This window comes from Pinus tabuliformis, chromosome 8 (genome assembly GCF_031772625.1).
Source record: "Pinus tabuliformis cultivar Carrire ecotype Pingquan chromosome 8, CPIR1, whole genome shotgun sequence".
In the NCBI taxonomy this organism is placed as follows: domain Eukaryota; kingdom Viridiplantae; phylum Streptophyta; class Pinopsida; order Pinales; family Pinaceae; genus Pinus; species Pinus tabuliformis.
The window spans coordinates 468,262,756-468,285,625 of NC_142294.1; the positions used below are offsets into that span (position 1 = coordinate 468,262,756).

Sequence of the window (22,870 nt, forward strand, 5' to 3'; positions counted from 1 at the left end):
TAAATCTTATCATCACACCAAAGAGAAATTATTAACCCTAAGTTGATGGGTTCCCACTTCATGGAATGAACCTAGGGTTAAATAAATGTACTAATGCTAAACCAAAACCTTCCAAACATGCTAACATTTTCAAAAGGAAGGGTTGGGGGCGAGAGGCACAACTACATTGACAAGATATCACCCACTTCTCTATATCAAGATTTTAAAGAATATACAATACTTTTGTCAGTGCTGTCCCATCTGCTTTCATACTGGTCCTTGCTATTGCAAACTGTAGTTTCTGACTTGCACCATGAGGTTATCCAAGGTGTCCCCCCTTTCCTTCCCTAGAATGCTACTCAAATCATGTTTCGAAACCAGGTCAACCCAATTGGAAAGGATAGAGTGACCCTCAGTTGGGCCTACTGAGTCATCCATCTGCTCAACTTCTGGGGTAATATTCTGCATAACTCTAAACCTGCATGATTCCTGCTCTAGCTCCGTCTTCCTCCTCTCCATCCAAGATTGATTCGACTATTATCAACATCCCTTTGGAAATCACTAATAGCACTGAAGGAAGCTTATTGTTCAAGGTTCAAACCTGCATGTGAATTTTATTTGTGGCCATCTTTAAAGGATTTTTTAGCTGGATTTATCTATGAAAATTTCATGGAACTTGATATAATACAATCAGATATCTAAATCCTCAAGCTTCTGGCAGTTTATTATTTTTCCTGAAATCTGTTTTAGTTATCCATTTGAATCATTTGCTTAATTTTTACACAGTTTCTTTTCTAAATCTTAATGGCATTTTCTTTATTGTCAGATCTTATTTGATTCTTGTCATCACACCTGTCACCGTTTTTTATGCATTTTGGATTTGTCGGTATGATTTGATATTTGATATTTGTTCCTGTAATTACTTTGTTTTCCTTCTATCGTTCATTTTTTATGTTGCACTGTGAAGCTGCTGTTGCTTGGGAACCAAATAAGCCCCTAGCAATTGAAGATGTCCAAGTTGCACCACCTCAGGCTGGGGAGGTCCGCATAAAGATATTGTATGTGGCTCTATGCCACACAGATGCTTATACTTGGAGCGGAAAGGCAAGTTACCTTCTTGAACCTCTTAAATGTTTAGACTCACATTTGTAAAGTTTGGATTTCAGGTGCATAGAGTTGGAGTCTCAAACCTGTAGAAAATTTAATTTATTGCAATTGGAATATTTTTTGTGTACGAGCAACAGCACCAGGAACAACTCTTTCAGAGGATATCAAATCATAAATTATTCTAAATGCGCACACAAACATTCTTGTTAACTTTTAAGTTAAAGCTAAGTGGAAATTTAATCTATTACATTAGCATTATATTTGTGGGCAAGAAGCAACACTAGAAACAACCCTTTCAAAGGATATCCAATTATGTTTTATAAATTATTTCTAAATGCACAAAAATTCTTGTTACCATAAAATTCAGCAATTGCTCACTCCAAAGAGTCTTTTGGCATACCATAGTCAGGTTAGAGCACAGCTACATGGCAGTTTTCAAATTCTTGGATATATAGTAACCACTGTGCATCCAAAGTTTCTGTGGGTTTAAATCTTCTGAAAATAATATTTTTCCAGAGGTTGAGGAACTGAAGCTTGTAAATAGAAGTTGATCATGTATAGAAATCTGGAATCAAACAATTGTTATAAGTCTTAACTCTGCATAAGAATTTATAAATGCATCTGTTCTTGTATTTTCCTGTAGGTTGATCATGTATAGAAGTCTGGAATCAAACAATTGGTATAAATATTAACTCTCCATAAGAATTTATAAATGCATTTGTTATTGTATTTTCCCACAATTTTTTGTACAATGTTCTAAAACTTGCGCTTGGATTGACTTGCACTGATCTGATATCAATGTCGTGGTTTACTAAAAATACATAAAATATTTAAAATTTAATTAAAAAATATATTATAAAGATTATAAACTATGATTCCAAATCATGAGAGACACGATATGCAAGTCCTGATGTTGGACCCTCAATAGGTTTCGGAACGTCGACAAACAATGATGAATACTGGAAAATCTGAATGCACATTGTGAAAATTCTGACCATAGACATCTAAAAACAGTGATTATGCGAGTCTATTCATGTTTATACCATCTAAGGGTGAATATATCAAATGACACTGTAAATTACATAATCAATGAGGCTCTATATGGCCTTTATGTTAGGGGAATGTATTATATTCTTTGCATGGTTATTTCCACGCTTTGTTAGTATATGCCCTGAGTGTGTTGAGGGCTGGAGCCCCTGAATTTTTTTTGGGCTGCTTTTGGTCCATGAGAGGTGTGAGGCAAGGGGGTCTCTTTATAGCATTTTGGTAGGTTTAGGAGTTAGGTTTTTTGTTTTTTTATAAAAAAACTTGAGTTTTGCATCTTGAGTTGTGCCATGATAGTGTCCAATGCCTACTTGGCTAAGTAGGGCCGGGTTGGTATAGCATTGGTAGGGTTTTGGAATTAGGATTTTTTGTTTTTTAATAAAAAAGACTTGAATTTTGCATCTTGAGTGTGTCATAGTGGTGTCCAATGCCTACTTGGCTGAGTAGGGCTGGCTTGGAACCAACCAGCCTTCCGAACTGAGCAATAGGCCAAGTCGGTGTGGCTGACAGTCAAATCAGGCGAGTTGAGTTGGATTTCTTTCCAAAACACTGGTTTTGTATTGATTCCTAATCATAGCTTCTTGTATCATTTTGGTCCTTGATAGCTCCAATAGTTCACATACCTTATAACCATGATTTAGTGCACCATAGGTAATAATGGATTTCATTCTTAATCTTAAAACATCAAGAATCAAATTTGCCTTTTAGCTATGATTTTAGCACACCATAGGTGATTTTGGGCCTTCATTGTTAATTTTAAAACGTAAGTATTTAAATTTGTTCTACAAGTCTTAACAAAATCAAGGACTGATTTTTTAAGTTAATTGGAACTTGCACAAGCATCTCCATAAAGTTTTCTGTTTTGATTACAGGATCCAGAGGGTCTTTTTCCATGCATTCTTGGACACGAAGCTGCTGGGTAAGCAAGTTTTATATTTTAAAATCTATATTAAGGCTTCTCTTTCCTTTATTCTTATTATCAAGAGTAAAATGCCTAAGACACATCCACTTCGCAGGATAGTTGAAAGTGTTGGTGAGGGTGTTACTGAGGTTCAACCTGGGGATCATGTAATACCCTGTTACCAGGCAGAATGCAGAGAATGCAAGTTCTGTAAGTCTGGAAAAACAAATCTTTGTGGCAAGGTTCGATCTGCTACTGGAGTTGGTCTTATGCTAAGTGACATGAAGAGCCGGTTTTCGATAAAAGGGAAACCAATCTATCATTTCATGGGAACTTCGACATTTAGTCAATACACTGTGGTACATGATGTCAGTGTTGCCAAGGTGAATGAACAAGCTCCATTGGACAAGATATGCCTACTAGGCTGTGGTGTTCCTACGGGTAAGTTTCTATTCCTCTTAATATTTGGCTGCATTCTTTTAACAAGTTGTGCGTACATATGAGCCAAATTTTCACCATCAAATTATAGACTCGATGAGAGTGTTTCTATTGTGCCGTACAAGGGGGGAATTGAAGTTAAGGTTTGGCTGTAGTTTAGCAGTTATAATAAAGTTATTTGCAGCTAGGCTTCATACTTTTGTTAACTGTGGCTGATAGGAAGTTAATTTGCAAAGTGATATAATCAAGACCTGTAAACGTGATGCTTTGCGAAGGAAAATATATAATTAGAACAGTTTGCAAATATCCAAGATCTCCACAGACTAGGCGCATAATTCTCATCTTGAGATACTGATTTTAGAAATTGGTGCTTTCCAGTGCCATATATTATAATATCCAGATTAAAGTTTGAAAAACCAGGACTGAAACTGGCCGAGGGTCAGATTGGGAGTGAACTGGAACTGGACTACAACCTTCTGGTGAACTGGTTTACTAAAAAAAATAAAATATGAAAATTTAAATTAAAAAATTTCAGTAAGTTATTCGCAACAGAAGGATAGACATCCAATATTCAGCAAAATAAAAACAAGTTGTACATCCTTTGGTTTAAAAGAATAGGAATGAAGGAAACAGAAGAGTTGTAAGTGAAGTGAACTCAGTTCTTGATACCAGTGATTCTGAACACAGCTGTGGAAGTTGAGTCTGTCTACTCATTCACACATTTGTTAAGACTTATAAAAATGAATCGGCCATATTAAACCATCTAAAGTGGTGAACCTCCCAGCAGCTTGTTGAACTGCATGCATAATAAGGCAATGTATGGTGTACTGTGTTACTGTACAGGTTCTGGAACAAGACAGCTGTAAAATCAGGGATCTCAAAACTAGCTTGTCAATCTAAGGAATATATAAAATGCATAGTTAATGAGTACGGATGTATTGGCTATTTCAGTAGGAAAATTCAACTCCAATTCAATATGGCCATATTATGTTAAAAAGAAGATGTTCGATTCGATTTGTCAATAATATGTTGACCAAACCCAATATGATATTTGCAATTTGGTTTTTTTTTGGGTGTCCTAAAATTTGGCAGCAATTCAGATAAATATATAATCGCCTGAAATTTAAAATAGAGCCCAAACATCATGCCATTTTTTTGCTAACTTGTCACTCGCGCTGCTTACTCACTCAAGATATTAACTCTTCTGCTCGCTTAAGTGGTTACTTGTATGCATATAACAGTTTAGTGCATTTAGCATATGTCATCAACCCTTCTACAGTTTTTAATTGTTAAAATTTTTGAAGATTTTGTTTTTGTTTCAGTATTGGTAGGATTTATATATGTATTTTTTTGTACTTGGAATTTTCCCATCAATTTTCTTTGTTTCGTATCAAGTTCAAATTCACATTCGTATACAGGAACTATGACAAAATGGTTTGCAGAAGATTAAAAATTAGAAGAAAATGAATTCTGCCTTAAAAGCTAAGTTGTATAGTATCATGTATGTAACGCCAACACCAAGCAAGAGAAAGTGTCATAGATAGAAGGTGCAGGAAAATTAATTATGACAAATTTGTATTTATTTCAGTATTAGTGGGATGCATACACAACTTTTTGGTACACGAATCTTCCCTTTAATTTTTTGTTCCTGTTTCATGTTGAATTCAAATTCATATTCGAATATGGTACCTGTGATAGAAAGGTTTGCAAGATTAAAAATTAGAAGAAAAAGAATTCTGCCTTAGAAGCTAAGTTGTATAATTATTAATATAATGTATGTCATTCCAAAATCAAGCAAGAGAAAGAGTGCCATAGAAGGTAAAGAATACTTGACATTGTGGGAGACTGCAAGTGTATACCTTTACCTTAATTATCTCCCTACGTTGTTTTGGGTACTATACAACATTGAATTCTGCCTTAGAAGCTTTGGATAGTATCATATACGTGAGCAAAAATCAAACAAGAGAAAAAGTGCCATAGAAGGTAATGGAAAATTAATTTTTTGGGATATTGCAAGTGCATACTTTACTTAACCCTGGACATTATTTTGGGGTATAGGTATAGGTATCTTATCTCTTGAAAGCTGTATGTCAGGAGCAGAGAATCACATATATGTTCAAATTTGTAACCAAATAGGCCATTGTAGTGCAGTACTCTAGTTTTGATCCCCCCTCATATATGAGGGTGGGGGTTGCACGAAATAACGGGCAAAATATCCCTGGTACAGTTGTGTATATACATGATAAATGGCTAGAAGCCGAATGTTGTAATTTGTAACTGAACATCAAATATTAATCACCTGCCATAAAAGAGCACAAAAAGGTGGGGGGGGGGGGGGGCGCTAATGATTCCACAATGAATCCAAGCTAAATGATGTAATTTGTAACCGAACATAATATTAATAAATGCACAAAAAGGTGGGGGGGGGGCTAATGATTCCACAATGAATACAAGCTAAATGATGTAATTTGTAACCGAACATAATATTAATAAATGTACACCACTCACCACAAAAGAGGACAAAAAGAAGGGGGGAAGTACATCACCTGCCACAAAAGAGGACAAAAGGAAGGGGGCCTATGATTCCACAAGAGGGGAAGAGCAAGGGGACTTAGTTGGCTAAGGGACCTTAGTAATGGAGCTAATCCAAAGTCATATAAAACTTGATTATGTCCTTGATTATTAGCTATTTATGTTTAATTAGCTTTGGGGGGCTTAGTGGTCTTTTATTGCCATGCAATTGAAAACTCACCTTTATGCAATTGAAAACTCACCTTTATGCAAGAGAATGGTTATTGTTGTTATTGTAATTGTTGTGGCACAAATTTGAAGGTTTGAGGGGGAAGAGGGAGTTCAAAGAGGACCTCTTTTCGATTACTTGAGAGATTAGAAATCACAAAAATTTGGGAATTTGCCTTGCAAAATGCCCTTTGCCTAGGAAACTACTTGAAACAAACTGTTGCGCGTACACTGATTTTGAACTTTGAAAAGTACAACCATGAATTTATAGGGAATTGTGGCTTGTATGGAATTATATTGGATGTAATTAAGAAAAAATAGTTGTAGCTAATAATTTCTTGAAATCCCATTAGAAGATTCCTTTCCAGCTTATGATGGAGCCTTAGAAAGAAGTGGGATACCTTGAGGGATTGCTAAGCCGAGAAGGGGATCCCATTGTTTGGGTTATGCATCCTGATGGGGAAGAGGGTTGTGGATTGGGAATAGTTGTAGGTGATTGCTAGCTTGGGAATTGGGCCATGAAAAGTGAAATTAGAGCTTACAATAGAAAGGTGTGGTTCTCGGGTATTCATAGCCTTAGCTTGGGGGTTGCCTTTGTTGCAGAGAGAATTGGTGTAATAGGGAGACAATGGTGTTGGCATTGATGTCAACCATGGAGCTAGTTGTGTTGGCATCGATGTTAACTAGCTGAAGGAGGGCTTGCTTGATGCTCTAATGATTGACAAAGATATGTAAAGGTTCTAGACGTGTCTGAGGAAGTGGCTTGCACCAATAGAAGCAAATATGGGCAGAAAAGTTTGAGTTTCCATGTGAGCAAAGTGTGCCACTGTCTTGTTAAATTTATAATACTAGCTAGACCTATTTTCTCACATTAATTTAATTTATCCACAATTTATTATTTATTTACCAAAATAAAACTGAATCATTGAAAAATAAAATCACTGGTATCCTTAACTTCTAGAATAAAAAATATGCAACGAAAATTAACCAGAAAGATCAATCACACATGGAAAAATTAATGAACCCACAAATAATTTTCGTTGCTTTTGTTGCAGAGAGAATTGGTGTAATAGGGAGACAATGGTGTTGGCATTGATGTCAACCATGGAGCTAGTTGTGTTGGCATCGATGTTAACTAGCTGAAGGAGTGCTTGCTTGATGCTCTAATGATTGACAAAGATATGTAAAGGTTCTAGACGTGTCTGAGGAAGTGGCTTGCACCAATAGAAGCAAATATGGGCAGAAAAGTTTGAGTTTTCCATGTGAGCAGAGTGTGCCACTGTCTTGTTAAATTTATAATACTAGCTAGACCTATTTTCTCACATTAATTTAATTTATCCACAATTTATTATTTATTTACCCAAATAAAACTGAATCATTGAAAAATAAAATCACTGGTATCCTTAACTTCTAGAATTAAAAATATGCAACGATAATTAACCAGAAAGATCAATCACACATGGAAAAATTAATGAACCCACAAATAGTTTTTCGTCATTTCATTATTTGGAAAGTCTTGGTTTTTTGATCCACAAAGATACAAGGAAAAATACAATATGGAACCTGCAACTTGGCTCCCTCAAAATGAATTTGGCCCAGGTAAATGAAATCAACCTCAAGGAAATCTGATTCTTAGATGAAATCGCTTTGAAGAAATCGGCCTCTAGCAATCAGATCTGCGCCCTCCAGCAACTCGTTCTGCACCTTGCGACTAATGCACACTAGAAAACCCCAACTCTCCAACAACTCAATCTCTTCCAATCAAACACAATCTCCTTTCGACAACTCAACCTTGCAATCTCTCTAACTCAATGCTTCTGAATTCACTCAAACCCACTTGCACTTCTTCCTTCTTTGCACACTGGTCACTGAGCCACTCGCATTGTAGAGAAATTCGCTCTCTCGTGATGATTCGCTCACACACTTGTGCTCTTCGTTGTGTCTTCACCTCGATCACTAGCCTCCATTTGTAATCTTTATTGAGTCTGAATCCCTAACTGCAATCTCCCCTCTAGAAACATCTTGAATTGTCCTTCTAGAAATATCTTGAAGATTAACAATTGAGATTATTTCTGTCGCTTAGATAATTAAATAATTTATCCTTGGAAAATAATCGCGTAGTCCACAATAATTAATTGACTTCAATTATTGTACTTTTCCTAAGTTAAACTTACGAAAGAAGACATAAATCACTAGAAGAGACAAATAATGTCTTCCACATGTTAAGACACCAAGCAATTGTAGAAGACTTTATGATGCTACTCACATCAACACTTCCTCCTAGCAAGGAAGGGATTCTCCACCACCCCCAACTTGTCTTAGTACTTCACAAACTTTCCCTCCACTAGAGACTTCTTGAGAACATTTGCCTCCTGCTCCTATGTAGAAATGCACTGTAATCTCACAACACCCCTCTGGACCCTGTCTTTGATGAAGTGATATTTTATCTCGATATGCTTGGACCGATCATGAAACATAAGATTCGTGGAAATTTTAATGCAACTATGATTATCACAGTGTATCACCGTTGGCCCCATTTGCAGATCAAATAATCTTGCAACCATCTAGTGAATCCAAACTGCCCCACAACTCGCCATACTCGTTGTCATGTACTCTGTCTTTGCTGAATTGGGTGCCACTGACTATTGCTTCTTGTTGAACTATGAGATCATTTCTGATCCCAAATCGAAACAACATCCAAATGTGGACTTTTTGGCCACCAAACTCCCAACCCAATCGGAATCTGTGTACCCTTGCAGGTCCACTCCTGCAACTTTTACATATCTTAGGCCAAAGTTTATTGTCTCACACAGGTATCTTAGCAAATGCTTCGCTACCACCCAATGAACATGTCTCAGCTCCACCATGAACTGGTTGAATGTATTCAGAACGAAACATATATTTGGTGTATTGTTGACTAGATATATCAAGGAACCTATCAACTATCTATATAGTGTGGGATCCACTAGTTCACCTTCAGAAACACTCAGGTTCTTTAAGTTTAGTGATCATAGGTGTGTAATCCTCCATCGTGAATCTCCTCAAGGTCTCCATTGCATACTTGCCTTGTCCAAGGAAAATCTCTCCTGGTTGCTGTTGCACCTCCAATCCCAAAAAGTAATGCATCAAGCCAATGTCTTTCATGTCGAATTCTGAAGCAAGATCCCTATGAGCTTTTTTGATCTTGTCAAAAAGAGATTGTCCACATACAATACCAAGATGAGCGGTTTACCCTAAACGAGTACAAAGTACAAGTTAGGACCCACCTCACTCATGGTGAAGCCCAAACCAAGAAGATATCCATTGATCCTGACATACCATGCGTGTGGAGCCTGCTTCAGCCCATTAAGGGCCTTCTTAAACCTGAATACATGGGAATCTCTCCCATGCACCTTATAACCCTGAGGCTGCTCAATATACACCTCCTCAACTGCTCTTTTGAAAGCAATCTTCACATCCATTTGATGTATCCTCCACCCTATCTCTGAAGCAATGGACATAATTGCTCTAATGGATGCATATCTTGTGATTCTGAAGCAATGGACATAATTGCTCTAATAGATGCATATTTGGTGATTCTGAAGCAATGGACATAATTGCTCTTATAGATGCATATCTGGTGATGGGTGCGAATGTCTCCTTGTAATCCACTCATTCCTTCTGGGATAGCACTCCCTCCACAAAACTTGCTTTATACTTCTTGATACTACCATTTGGTGCATGTTTGATCTTGTGGATCCATCGAGAAGTGACCACAAACTTCCCGTCCAGTCTCGACACTATATCCCAAACATCATTGCTCATGATGGAGCTATTTTCATCTATCTTGGCATCCCTTTAGACCTGCTTGCTTATAGCCTCCTCGAAAGTGGATGGCTCGGACTTGCAAACACTACTCGATAGTGTTGCTAGGAGGCTGCACATGCACCTCAACATCCCTCAATGTATGTTCGGCCTATCTTGGCCTCCTTCTAGTGGAACTTGAAGGAATATCTAACTCATCTTTCAAATTTGTTGACAATGTCCTTTCTTGTGTTGCTAGTCCCTGCTTAGCTTTAGGAGCCTCTTGCTCCTCCTCTACCACTGCTTTCTCTCCCTCATGAGATCTCTTGAGGGTCCTATCCTCCTCAAATCTGACATCCCAACTCAAGATCACCTTTCTTTGTCTTGGAATGTAGATTGGGTAGATCTTCAAGACTTCATTATAGCCAACAAACACACTCCTCTCAGATAAGGGCTCCAACTTAGCCCTCTTCTTTGTATGCACATGGACATGAACTGAACTACTTGTTGAAAAATCTAGGGGCAACAAGTGTAAGTGATTTCTCTTGAAATGATAACTGCTTGTGAAGACTTTTTACTTTTCTTAATTAGGTTCTTCTTTAGCTTGATTAATATTGTGTTCACTTCATCAAACAACTACCAAAACACATAGAATAATGAGACAAAGGACACAAGATATAAGCAATAAACCAGGGCCGAAGCCTCTCCAATATTGAGAGGAAAACCCACCGAAGAATTCTTCTTATAAAATCTTAAATTGGAACTCCAAGATCTAGACCCTTGACCAAGAACCTCTCCAAGACCAAGTCACAATTCTTCCTTGAACAGTTCTTCTTCCTTATAAGTTAACATTGGTCAAACTGATTTCAACTTCTCTTCAATTTTCGGTCACCTTAGAAACCCTAGATGCAACACTTGTGGGAGAAAGACAATGATTTTTCCCTTATTTCTTCTTCGCTTGGATAAAGGCTACTTCTTTTGCAACTCGGCTTGCAAAGTGGCTTGAGTTTCACTTGATTTTAGCCTTCTGAGATCACTGTGCTAACTCGGCTTCTTTTGCAACAAATGATACCCAAACTTCTTCGCACGTGTGAGAGTTTTGACCCTAAAACAAACCTTCAACATCAAAATCTTCTTTCTGGAAATTACTATTTCCTTCGCTGGCCCTTTTAGATCATTTCCTCTTGTTTAGATCGAACTTGATAATGTCTAATGATCCTTTCTTAAGTGAGGTCGAGACCTCCTTTATATAGGCTTTTCTCCATGTTATTAGGCCGACTTGTCATCATCCTAGGCCAACATGTCATCTTAATAGGTTGACTGCTCCTTTGTGAACGCTGATTAGTTGAAGCACTTGTGATGAGGTCTTGGAGGGTCTTTTGACTCTAACATTGACTCAAATATTTTTCTTTACAATATGTAACATGCCCCAAATGGGTCTTTCATACATGACAATGACCTAGGAGCTCTCAATGGGAGCTTGACCTATATAAAAATAAATTTCCTTGAGCATGAAACCCATGCCTCAAGATCAACAATAATACATTTATTTTTCTCATTACATCAAATACATAAAATCATGATTACATATGTCATTATGAAGTCCGAACCTAGTTACATATTTCAACACTACCAAATATGCACAAGTGACTCACATCTAGCTTCACTCATGTAAACAGTTCCTCAGGAGTCACGTCCTTCAACACTCTATGAGGACTCCTATTCTGCACACACACAATTGTATTGCAGGCCTTTGCCCACAGAAACATAGACAACTCCTGATCATTGATCATTGCTCTCGTTGCCTCCATGATGGCCCTATTTTTCCTCTACAACCCATTACGTTGAAGGTTGTAGGGTAGTGTGAGCTCCTTCTTGATAATTACTTGCCTACAAAAGTCCAGGAACTCGTTGGAGTTGTACTCGCCCCCATTATTTGAACTCAACACCTTCATTTTCCTTCCTGTTCGATTCTCCACTAGAGCCATGAACTCCTGAAACTGTTTGAAGATCTCATCCTTGGACTTCAGGAAGTAGATCGAAGTCCTCTTGGAATAATCATCTATGAATGCCACAAAATATAAGGACCCTGTGATTGACGTCATAGACATAGGACCACATATCTCAGAATGTGACAAGTCTAACACACCCTTAGACCTGGTCTCACTATGAGGATACACATTTTTGGCCTACTTGCCAAGCGCACACCCTTTACATACTCCATTCCCCTCCACCAAGATCTCTGGAAAACCAGTAACCATCTGCACCATTGGAAGAGCTCTGTAGTGTAGGTGTCCCATCCTCCTATTCCAAATCTCGCTCTGAATGTCACTCTTATGGATGAGAGCCTTCACTAGCTGTCTTCTAAACATATAGAGATCTCTTTTCATCTTATCGATCACCTGCCTCTTGTTGAAATTGGTCCCATTCGGCCCAATAACCACTTCACCTTTCGTAAAGTTGGCCTCTAGTCCTCTGTCTTCCATGGCTAGAACTGAAAGGAGATTCTTCTCCAAACCCGGTACATATAACACTTCGTTCACCTCCATGCTGCCAGTTGAGTCCATTTGGAGCTCGATACTCCCAGTGCCCTCGACTGCATAATTTGCCTTGTCACCAAGCTCCACATTTACATCTTTGGGCCCTATTACCCACCAAAAGTGGGCGACCTCATTGGATAATTTTTCTTCTAGACATCTTTGTAGCCGACAGCTAGCAACCCTTGACAACCACCGATGTGCCGATTCATTATGCCATTTGATCTCTGCTCTCTGCATCAGTCATATATCCCCTCGATCATCTGTTGAGAGCATATATTTAAAGGTGGGCAATTCGGTCCTAATGGTATGTTTTTCATCGTGCAATTAGGTGCCTATGCTTGCTTTTCCTTGGACATATTGGGCATGGATTATTGGGTGACTTGGAAGAAGGAAGGGTTTTGACCATAGTTTTGTTCCCTCATTTTAAATGGGGGGTTAATTCTCAATCCTAATCTCGTGGGATCACCCCTATTGGCCTATGGCTATTAGGAAGAGCACTACGTAGGAAACCTCGATCTTGGTAGTGTGATCCCTTTTTCCCATTCCTTACTTTTCAGTGCCTATGCTTGCTTTTCCTTGGACATATTGGGCATGGATTATTGGGTGACTTGGAAGAAGGAAGGGTTTTGACCATAGTTTTGTTCCCTCATTTTAAATGGGGGGTTAATCCTCAATCCTAATCTCGTGGGATCACCCCTATTGGCCTATGGCTATTAGGAAGAGCACTAGGTAGGAAACCTCGATCTTGGTAGTGTGATCCCTTTTTCCCATTCCTTACTTTTCAGTGCCTATGCTTGCTTTTCCTTGGACATATTGGGCATGGATTATTGGGTGACTTGGAAGAAGGAAGGGTTTTGACCATAGTTTTGTTCCCTCATTTTAAATGGGGGGTTAATCCTCAATCCTAATCTCGTGGGATCACCCCTATTGGCCTATGGCTATTAGGAAGAGCACTACGTAGGAAACCTCGATCTTGGTAATGTGATCCCTTTTTCCCATTCCTTACTTTTCACTCCCCTCCGCACATTACAAGCCTTATTTCATCATTTTCCTTCTCTGGGTCCACATGACCACTGGGTCCACAAGGCACTAGTACACCCCCTCCCCTTGTCAACATATTTGGGTTAAGTTTGGAGATGTGCCCCCGGAGGTTGTTGCAGCTAAAAGAACCTTTAAAACATATCATGGTCACAAGCAAGAAAGAAAAGAAAAGAATTTTATAAAATGCAAAAGATGATGGCTAGGACATTAAAATAGCATGTGGGAAAAAGCTAGGCATGAGCTCTACCCCTTATCATTATGGCCATCGCCCTGGTTCCTAGGGCCCATGAGTGCTCCCACATCTTTAATGAACCCATGCACGTTCCAACCCCTGGCGGGAGATGAACTGCACCACCTTAAGGTGTTAATAACTGCTTATACACATACAACATGCTCTTATCTACTAGAGCCCCGAGCAGTAACAGAAAGGAAAAATCAAGAAAAGGAAAAAGGCTAATGAAGAAGGGTGGAAAAACAAAGGCCAGGGTAACTCATGTATCCACAATTGCTCCCTCATACATCTATACACCCAAGTATGGAGACATCCCTCATCATTACAATCCTTAAACCCTTGGCATTTGGCTTTGAGACCCCCATGCCCCTATCCATCTCACCATTATTCACTTGACTTCTATCCGGTGTTGCAGGAAGCGTCTCCCCCCCCCCACCCCACGGATCAAAAGCCCTATCCGCGATCCATACGGATCCGTGGGGGATCTACCCTCCTAAACGCGTTTTCGAAAACTGAAACTCGGATCGAGTTGAAAAATGCAGTTTCTACCATTTCGGAACCTTTCGGCCCGATCCACGTTTCGGTTTTTTCGGAAACGCGTTTCATACGGAGATAATTGAGCAACTATATGCTTAGCACTGGTCCATTTGGGAGCATGCATGCAATTAGCGATTCTAGGATGATGATGATCGAGTTGAGATGCCACCCCCATCTGGTCCCTTGGTTCCTAGGTTCCATGGTTCAACACCAACAACAGGGGGTTCGTCTTCATCAGTTTCAGTGCCACAACTTCCACCGGCACCATCTTCTTCATTGCCACCACATGGAGGCCCGCCGCCACGTTCTCTTCATGGTCGAAGGAGGAGAGATTAGTAGATATATTCACAGTTTACTACTTTTGTCGTAGATTAATCATTAGACTTGTAGGCTTGTGAATTTGAACCTTTTTGTCTTGGCGGTGACTAAGTGACCTATTTTGTAAACATTATTATTTGAATTTTGGACATGAAAAATGTTGACAGTTGCTCACTTGCTAGATAAATCATAATATGCTCTATGTTTTATGTTTTATAATATGCTTAAATGTTTTATGTTTTATAATATGCTTAAAAATTTGATGTATGTTTGTAATTGCTAGAATATAGATGGTTGATGCTCGAATAATTAATCATTGATGTACATACTAGTAACTACAATGGAATCATGGATGCCATATCTATCTTGATTTATGCAAAAATATGCATGTTTTCATGTCTTCTACAACTAATTTGGTATTTGGGATGTTTATTTTGAATACAAATGCTAAAAAAATATTATATATATATATATATATATATATAGCAGATGCTTTGCTTCCTAGATTTTTGGAAAATGACGCTTCTGCGTCCCCGCTTCCCAAAAACGTACCCGTTTTGTCCCCGCTTCGTGCAACATTGCTTCTATCAATTAAAGGATCTATTTGGGACCTGTCTTTCCCCATAGGGGCTCCGAACACCTAATAGGGTTGTTTATTAACTACTCCTACCTAGGGAGGTAACACTATTATGAGCTTAAAGCCCTAAATTTGGAAGGGAAGCCCACTATGAAGTCCTAATGTGCCTTTGATTAACAAGCTTGCTTCACTTAGATGCACTAATGAATTATTGTATCTAATGGTTAGGAAGTGCATTAGATCTTATATTTAATTGACAAGTGGTTTCATCATGGGCCAGGTAGCTTAATTGGGGCCCAAGCCCACCAGAGAATCATATTGACACTCCCAAGGGAAGCGTTGAGAACCTGGGGGGACTCCATCATTTGTTGGAGCATCATTTCATGCCATGGGCACCTTTAGCAGTCTGTTCATTACCCCACATTATTCACGAGATGATGAACTTGGACCATTGTGCCTCAACTGGCTTAGCATACTATGGCAAATGATCCAAGGCCCAGAGGGGGTTTGTCTCACACTTGAGACATGGGAGGGTAAGCACCATTGTTAGAGCCCTCATAATTGGAGCAACACGAGATTTTCTATCATCAGGGGACCCATGAGACTAGTTATTGTGCCCCAAACCCAATTTGGGGCCCCACATGATGACTTGCACGGAGACCAAGGGGCCATCCCCTTGTTCAATATTTATAGAACCCTCTCTCACATTTTGGGACAAAGAAGACTTCACCATCAACGTGACATCATTAATTCGTCTAGTATTTAGATGGCTAATTTATAATTTGTGAAAGCTACTCGACGGCTTGTGACCAAGGCTAGTTTCTTGCCCATTATTTTAATGTTTTGGGGGCTAATTAGGTTAATTTGACTTAGTGATGTTCATATAAATAGAACTCACTCATTTGTGAGAGATTATCATCATCACTTGGATTCTTCTTTTGTAAAAGAACTAGCACTTTTTCTTTGGAAGCTATTGGAGGTTCCTTCGATGCATTTTGACATTTAGAGTTGAAATTTTCGATTTTCCATGGAGCTTGTTTAGATAATCTTCGGCAAAATCACATAATCAATCGTTTGTCGACGCGTTTCGAACCAACCAGTGTGGTTCATCGTCAGGACAAGTTGAAGAACCAATCCGGCTTAGCTTGATTAAATAGAGGTGCAGAGACTCCAACGGTTATAATGTCAACGGCTAATTTTGACCAATGACCCTAGTCAAATTAATAATTAGTATTCCTAGAAAAAGGTAAGTAAAGGAATTTCGCTTGTTTATTTAGAAATAAATATATCTAATAGAATTGCGCAGTTTCACCATCGCAAATTTAGAGAGGCCCTGGAAATTGAGAAAAGGCCGAATAATCTTAATAGGGATGATGGCTGGAAGATTAGCCGTTGCTGGGTCCCAGCCTTGTCTTCCTAGCTTCCTCATTCCCCTTTGTGGTAGGTCTTTAGGTTTCTGTCTTCCCCCTCCTTTTATTTTTCTTTTGGCAGATTTGTACTATTGTGGAGTGTTTAAGTCTTTATTAAGTTATAAATTAGTTTCGGGCTTCCGGGTGCATGATTCTATTAGGCATATTATAATTAGATTTGATTTCATTTTTATTTCTATTATATTCTTAGAATCGTGTTTACCTTTAACTTTTGTCTAAAAAACCCCTTTTTAATATATTTTGACATAATTAACCTTAATTTATTTTTAATGGAATAAATAAATTAATATGGATTATTAATGAATATAAAATATTTAACCATTAAGGTTAAATTAAGATATACCAATAATATCAGGGATACCATTTTCAATAAACATGAACTTTATCAACCCTAGACTTTACCTTATAAGTAATTTTATAATGACTTAGTTAAACTTAAAATATTAAATTAATATTGATTATTTAACCATAAGGTTTAAAGGATAATTATTGCCAATAATATTAGTTATTCTATGTACCTAATGGAACTAATTCCTAGGAATAGTAATGACTTAACAATTTGTTTGGAATTATGAATTATTAAGTAGATATAGATTACTATTAAACATTCATTACTTATTATTTTGAAGACCATTATATTAAAATAATAGATAAAAATAATATAATTTAAAGATCTAACTTACCAATGAACCATTAATAATTATTACACATTACCTAAAAATAATAATGGTTTATCACCTTTTAGTTGTATTTAAACAATATGGGGATAATTACTAATATAAATTATCTAATAAATATGTACTTTATACAAGATATAATTTACTAATGACCTTTATAACTAAAATATGGTTATTACTCTATGAATTTTCTTAATAGTTAATATTAGATATATTTATTTCTAAATAAACAAGCGAAATTCATTTACTTACCTTTTTCTAGGAATACTAATTATTGATTTGACTAGGGTTATTGGTCAAAATTAGCCGTTGACATTATAACCGTTGGAGTCTCTGCACCTCTATTTAATCAAGCTAAGCCGGATTGGTTCTTCAACTTGTCCTGACGATGAACCACACTGGTTGGTTCGAAACGCGTCGACAAACGATTGATTATGTGATTTTGCCGAAGATTATCTAAACAAGTTATGGATCACAGAAGTCTAAATTCCTTAATAATTTCCATGGAGCTATCTCATGATTTTGTAAAGTGCCTCTTGTTGAGTATTTTCTTGGAAAAATGTTTAATGTATGGAATTGTTGTAACTAGGCTAATGCTCATGTGCACTAATTTGTTGAATATCACTTTGGAAAGCTATTTGGCTTGCAATTGCATATGTTATTCATTGTATGGCAAATGATGAATGTTCCTAGTGGTAGTGGTTGAAGTTTTGTCTTTCATCCATAAAACTCCATAAATTTTGAGTGGGTAAATGTTGAAGGTTGGTAGCTAAGGCATCAACCTTTAGCCTCCGTAAGGACGATGTTGGCCATTTTAAAATCATCTAGGACTTTATAGCCCAAAGGACTAGGCACTAGTCCAAGGAATTTGGTGATTGAATGTCTTCTAAATTTTGGCCCCTCTTCTCTTGGACGGCTAGGCTAGGGCATCAAACGAAATCCTTCTAGAGTGAATTTTTGGATGTCATGAGGACAAGACTCTTCCTTAAGGTCTTGCCTAGAGGACCTCCAAGTTTGGTAGGTTTCTCACAGTTATTCATCCATAAAATCTTGAGCCCTAGGTGTGCCCTAGAAGGAAAAACCTAGCTCGTTTCTTCTTGAAAACGAGACTTCTTTGAGAAGTCTTTCCTAGATCTCTTAAAGGGAGTGAAAAGCCTCTTAGAATTGTCAACGCATCACAAAAATTTTCCTTGAGGGATCCTACCTTATCACCTAGAGTCTTGATCTTAGGAATACCGATTATCATTACACATCTCAAAACCCTAAGTCATGAACTCTTATCTCAAGGCCTTTCTTGGAGTGTGCTTTAGCCTCTTTGAAGCATTGAGCCATTGTTGTGTCTCCTTGAATGGGATTTGTTTAATCACTTCACACCTAATCATTAGTATATTCATTCCTAGTGATTCACCTCTTACCAGGACTCCTCCCATTGGTAAAAGTCTGTAAAGCGCAAGGGACTTTAACTAAGGTGACAATGGGTCATCGTCCCATTGTTGTCACTTGGTCTAGTAGTTGTCCGTTAGGTTTTCCCTTTCTTAGGGCCCTGCTAGATTGTGTGGTAACAAGCTCCCTTGTCATGCCAATGAAGGAGTCCCGTGATCTTGTCATATGATGAGATGCCCCATTGCCCACAAACTAGACACCTCTTGTGATGGTTCCACAAAGGCAAGATATTAGAGTGAAGTTTTTATTGTACTTATTCATCATCTCCTCTATTTGTGCAGTAGATGTCGTAGTAGTCTTACCCTTGCCCTTCTTTTTGTTAGGACAATGATTGGAAAAATGCCCGAAATTATGACAAGTAAAGCATTTAACTTTGCTCATGTCCTTTTTCTTCTTTCTTAGTGGAGATGCTTGCCCGCTTTGGTTCTGCCTGGCCTTCGCTTTGCCCTTTTTCGCTTGTGCAACAAGAGCAACTTTGTTCTTCTCCACTTCCCTTTTGTTGTCCTCTGATTAATGAATTGTTTGAGATCTCCTTTTGGGTGAAATTGTCCCATAGCCGACTCCAATTAGGAAGTTGTTGATGAGCAAGAATCCTATCCACAAAAGTTGACCACTGCTTCACACACCCGTTCAGTGCAACTTTGACGAGCTCTGAATCATGCATAGTTTCCCACACAATTGCAAGCTCATCACGAGTCTGTTGGACCCTTGTGAGATAGGAATTCATGGTCTCAAATTTGCCCAATTTAATACTGTTTAACTTTTCTCACAACACCATTTTTTTGTTCTCGTTTGTACTTTGATAAAGACTAGTGAGAGCTATCCACATTTGTCTACTAATATCTTTCCCTCATATATGAGGAATTATATGAGTCCTCACACTATCCAGAATCATGCAGCTCGCTTTCATATCCTTGCTTCTATGTTTTACTGCTTGTACCAGATTTGAAGGAACCTGCACATCTCTTCTTGCTAAATGCCAGAGATCATTCATTTTCAGAATCCAGGTAATCCCCTCTTTCTAGGGGCTAAAATTTGATACCCCATTCAACCCCTCTTCATATCTCAAATTGTTTAATGATGCCATCTTTGCAGATCAACCACGACCACAAAACCTAGCTGCAAAATGTTTAGAAATAATTCTGCTACTGCAAAAAGGAAAACTCTCTGCTGCAAACCCTGGAGATCTCTCTTTCAGAGTCTTCTAGATCTCTGATACCATGTTAAATTTCTAGTACCAACCAGATTTATTTTCTCACGATTAATCACGAGTCAAACTCTGATTAATCGTGAGTCAAACTCTTCTCTTCCCTCAAACGATCTGATTCAACTTTGGGCGAGTCAAACTCGCGTTGAATGAGTTTGACTTAGGCTAATGCGACTTTGACTCGCAACTCACCGATTAATTGCGATTTAGGCAATTGAGGCGATTTTCAACCCTCGACTCGACGAGCATAGGTTTAACTTTTAGGGTTGCCACATTGCTTGTCGCGTGGTTTAGTTAGGTTAAAAATTAATCGCTGACCTATAACTCACTGCTCAGGCTCGACAACTCATATGTTGAGAAGGTAATAGAGGCATGGTTTTAGTTTCAGTTTACTCTGCGTAATAGAGGCGTAGTGTGCTCCAGCGTTAGCTTTAATGTGTGCTTTGTCAGAGATTTCGGTAGCAAACCATTATCGTATCATTTCAGCAGCAATCAAGAGATTTTAGTTACTGCTTTTTTACTGATTAGTATGCAGTATTTTATAAACTTTTAGAAGCGGGTGCTTCTGGTTCTATGTAGTCACTGGTTAGGTGTCAGGAATCAATACTTTCAATCATGCTTGGAGTCGTAACATATATGAGATACTTATTCCTTCATGATATTTTGGACATCTATTGATATTATGCATTGTTTGGACATGGATTTATTGAATATCAATGGAAAATGTTTTTTTTTTTTTTTTTTTTTTTTTTTGTTTATTTGTAATTATTGAATTCACCAATTTTTTCCCGATCCGATTAAAACTCTTCGTTCTTTTGCCTCGCCTATTTATTGCCTCGCAACAAAAATAAACCAGAGAGATCAATTACACATTGCAAAATTAATTAACCCACAAATAATTCTGTCATTTCATTATCTGGAAAATTTGGGTTTTTCGACCCACAGAGATACAAGGAAAAATACAATCCGGAACCTACAACTCGAATCCCTTGGAATGAATTCGACTTAGGTAAATTGACGTCAAGGAAATCTGCCTCCAGATGAAATTGCTCTAAAGAAATCAGCCTCCAACAATCAGATCTGTGCCCTCTAGCAACTCGATCTGATCCCTGCCACTAATGCGCACTAGAAAACCCCAACACTCTAGTGACTCAGCCTCTTCTAGACAAATGCAATCTCCCTCTGACAACTCAGCCCAACAATCTCCACCAACTCGCACTTCTTCCTTCTCTGTGCACTGGTCATTGAGCCACTCGCAGTGCACAGAAAATCGCTCTATCTTGTGATGACTTGCTCACACACTTGTGCTCTTTGTTGTGTCGTCACCTCCATCACTAGCCTCCATTTATAATCTTCATTGGGTTCAAATCTCTAATGCCAATCCCCCCTTTAGAAACATCTTGAATCTTCTTTCTAGAAACATCTTCAAGAGCAATGGTTGAGATTATTTCTAAGTCACTTAAATAATTAAATTATTTATCCTTAGAAAATACATAAATAGCCGATTTTAATTAGCCGATTTTAATTATTGTACTTAGGAAGAAATACATAAATCACCAGAAGAGGCAAATAATGTCTTCCAAATGCTGAAACACCAAGCAATTGTAGAAGACCTTTCGGTGCTACTCACATCAACAGGTCTTAGAACTCTCACCCACAGGCACTGCTTGACTGCTGTAGCCTTGTAACGTCCTGCCAACGGCACTTGCTGCAGGCTTCCTGTTTTGTGCGCACGATGCTACCTATAGAGTGCGAAAAGTAAAACCTCGGGCTTAAACCAGTGCGATTGAAGGGGTTGACCTGGTCTATAACATCATTATCTGGTTTGGTCTAGGAGGTGTGAATGGGTCACCAAATAATAAGTGTAAACACGTTAAAGGCTAAGTGATTGGTTGATTTGGTCTCCATGGTGATGGAATGTATTGATTGCTTGCCTATGGTTGTTGATCTGGTAAAACAGTTTAATTTCTTTAAATATGCAAAGCTACAGTTTGATAGAAGGTTGGATAGATTGTAAAAGGAGAGGGATGGTGTGACAGATTGAGTGTGTGATCGTGTGCGTGAGATGTTGTGCAATTTGCAGACCCAGTGTGCTAGTTGCGACAGAGCAAGAATAATGGTGTAAATTGATCTGGAGATTGGCTAAGATACCTGTGCACATTGTCTCAGCAAATTTGTTGTACAGCAAGTGGATCAAGCCTTGCTGAGTAAGGATGTGATGGCAATTTGTATAGAGGAGGTCAATTGAAGTGCTGCGTGTGATCAAGCTCTGAAGGATTGTGCATAGATCAGTGAATGCACACCTGTAGAGTGTGATGCTGTGCAGAGATTGTTGGCTGGAACAAAGCATGTGTGCTGGAATGCATATGACAGAAGATTGATGGCTGAGCATTAGCAGAGAATTGCTGTGTGGAGATCAGAATTAAAGATGCATGTAGCAGAGTTTTGACAGGGCGTATTGCCGAGGATTTGTGAGCTAACAGAGTTGTGGTTGCAGGGACTGTCACGAGAAGAGTATGCTGCTTTATGGTTGCTACCAGTGTTTTTGCAGGGGCTTCTATGGTGTTTTATTTGCATTGTCACTGCTGTATTACTGAGTTGATCATATGTTGATGTATTTCTATAAGCCCTGTAAAAGTGATTGTGGGAGTATTGCTGTTCATTGGTCATGGTTGATGATGTTAATGTGTTGATGGTTTCCTCTCATGTTTATATGCTGCTCATGTAATTATGTATATAGATCTGATAATTGATTGCTGAGCGGCTGGTTAGTTAACGCATGATTCAGTTAATTGTAAAGAAAGGACAAAAGGTGTAAAAGTTGATCCATCGGCCCACAATAGTCCACAATAATTAATTGACCCAATAGTCTACAAT

The 22,870-nt window shown here is 38.3% G+C and overlaps 1 protein-coding gene across 1 annotated transcript in view; it reads left to right on the top strand.

The window, feature by feature from the left end:
• LOC149236085 (alcohol dehydrogenase class-3) overlaps nt 1-22,870 on the top strand; it is a 52,343-nt gene that overhangs the window by 24,324 nt on the left and 5,149 nt on the right. The window contains exons 2-4 of the mRNA XM_089372310.1: nt 947-1,083; nt 3,003-3,049; nt 3,147-3,472. Of these exons, the coding sequence (XP_089228436.1) occupies nt 947-1,083; nt 3,003-3,049; nt 3,147-3,472 (510 nt within the window). The remainder of the gene's footprint in view (nt 1-946; nt 1,084-3,002; nt 3,050-3,146; nt 3,473-22,870) is intronic.